The sequence below is a fragment of the Pteropus vampyrus genome, unplaced genomic scaffold (genome assembly GCF_000151845.1).
Source record: "Pteropus vampyrus isolate Shadow unplaced genomic scaffold, Pvam_2.0 Scaffold138, whole genome shotgun sequence".
NCBI classification, from domain to species: Eukaryota; Metazoa; Chordata; class Mammalia; order Chiroptera; family Pteropodidae; genus Pteropus; species Pteropus vampyrus.
This window is the reverse complement of record NW_011888919.1, coordinates 1,695,059-1,696,794: the sequence shown is the minus strand read 5'-3', so window position 1 is coordinate 1,696,794 and position 1,736 is coordinate 1,695,059. Positions and strand designations below refer to the sequence as shown.

Genomic DNA, 1,736 nt, shown 5'->3' with positions numbered 1-1,736 from the left:
GTCCGAAGCGGAGCATGGCAGTGCCCTCTCGTCAGGCGTCTGGCCGTGGAGGAGGGCCGCTGCGCGTTTTACGAGCTCTGTGGTAGTTAGTTAATCCTCACTGCCCGTCTCTGGTGTGATTTTACAGAAGGGAAAACTGAGGCCAGCCCAGGTCACACAGTGTGTTTGTGGGACAACCGCACGGGGGTCCAGGCCAGGCAGAGCCACCCCCCCCAAGGGACTTGGGACCCCACTGTTGGTTTGAAGGTGCAAGTCTGACCTGGATGGGAGACCCAGAGGGTGCAGAGCCTCCTCGGCTGCCCTGGAGCCTGGCCTCAGACCTGTCCACAGCCCTGGTCCGTGGCTCTCCTGGCCTCCCTGTGGCCGTAGGCGGTCGCTCCTCTCACAGTGGGCTTCGTCACCAGCTGTGAAATGAGAAGTCGTGTAGGCAGTCCAGGAGGGCCCTAGGGTTTGATCACTCCAACCCTGTGACTCTGAGACGCTGTTGTGCTCTGGCCTCAAAACTCTAGGACAGGGGACCCTCTGGGAGGGCAAGGCCTGGGTTTTGATCAGTGTCCTGGTCCCCATTCATCTGATCTGTGTTCCCAGAGTTTGAGTCACTTAGGTTACTTGTGCCTGTCTCTGGTTTCCTGAGGGGACACTGCCCTGGAAGTCTGAGGGGACATAGCTTGCCCTGGGGAGTGCCAATTTGAGGAGAGAGAAGGAAAAATATCCCAGAACAGCAAGAGATTTAGGGCAAATGCTCCTTCAGGAGCTCTGGGCCCTGCGATGGGGCTGGGGGAGTCCTTGTTACTATTGGGGGGCAGGCTCGACAGGCCCTCGGTACCCCTCTCTGTCCTCCCTCAGGTACCTCTACCCAGATGGAAAGAACCACAACCCAGACCTGACTGAACTCTGCCAGGTGGAGCCCCATCAGCGCATCCAAGTGTCAGAGGTGAGCCCAGGCCTGTGTCCCCCTCTGTGTACCCCCCATCCCTGCTGACTGCCCCCACCCACCCACCCACGCTTGGCTCAGGAATTCTGTCTCGTGGAGTCAGGCCCTGGTGCCGGCGCGGTGGCTGTGTGACCTGGGGTAAATTACTTGGCCTCTCTGAGTCCCTGTTCCTCTTCTAGAAAATACAGCTTCTCCTTCCTCCTATCTAGGGGTTTTTGTGGGGATTAAAGCAGGAAATGACACTTCTGAGATCATGCGTTTGTGCATTCACCAGTGACAGCCCCTGTGCCTTAGTCTTCACAGTCACCCCATGGGTGGAAAAATAACAACGGATAATTTTTTTTTTTTTTTAGTATATCCCATGCAATATTTGGGACATATTGATACCTAAAAATTTACTCTTCGTGTGTCTGAAAATCAAATATAATAGCGCATCTTGCATTTTCAGCTGCTCAACTTGGCAACCCTGAGTGCACACCACCCCAGAGAACAAATCTCATACATGTAGGAGGCAGCTAGACACATGGCCTTGAACTTGGGAGAGGGTTTGGGGCTGGCTTCCTGGGGCCCGACTTGTATCCGCATGATGGACATCACTGCCCCTTCCCATCCTTCCCCTCTTCTCACCTGCCAGGAGCAGCTGCAGCTGTACTGGGCCATGGACTCCACGTTCGAGCTCTGTAAGATCTGTGCCGAGAGCAACAAGAATGTGAAGATCGAGCCATGCGGGCACCTACTCTGCAGCCGCTGTCTGGCTACGTGGCTGGTGAGTCTGACCCAGACCTGCCTTTCTGCCCAGCCT

General features: G+C 55.8%; 1 protein-coding gene across 1 annotated transcript in view; it reads left to right on the top strand.

Moving 5' to 3' along the window:
* The window catches only part of CBLC (Cbl proto-oncogene C), a 17,694-nt gene that overhangs the window by 9,433 nt on the left and 6,525 nt on the right, over positions 1 to 1,736 (top strand). The window contains exons 5-6 of the mRNA XM_011368092.2: positions 847 to 934; positions 1,569 to 1,727. Of these exons, the coding sequence (XP_011366394.2) occupies positions 847 to 934; positions 1,569 to 1,727 (247 nt within the window). The remainder of the gene's footprint in view (positions 1 to 846; positions 935 to 1,568; positions 1,728 to 1,736) is intronic.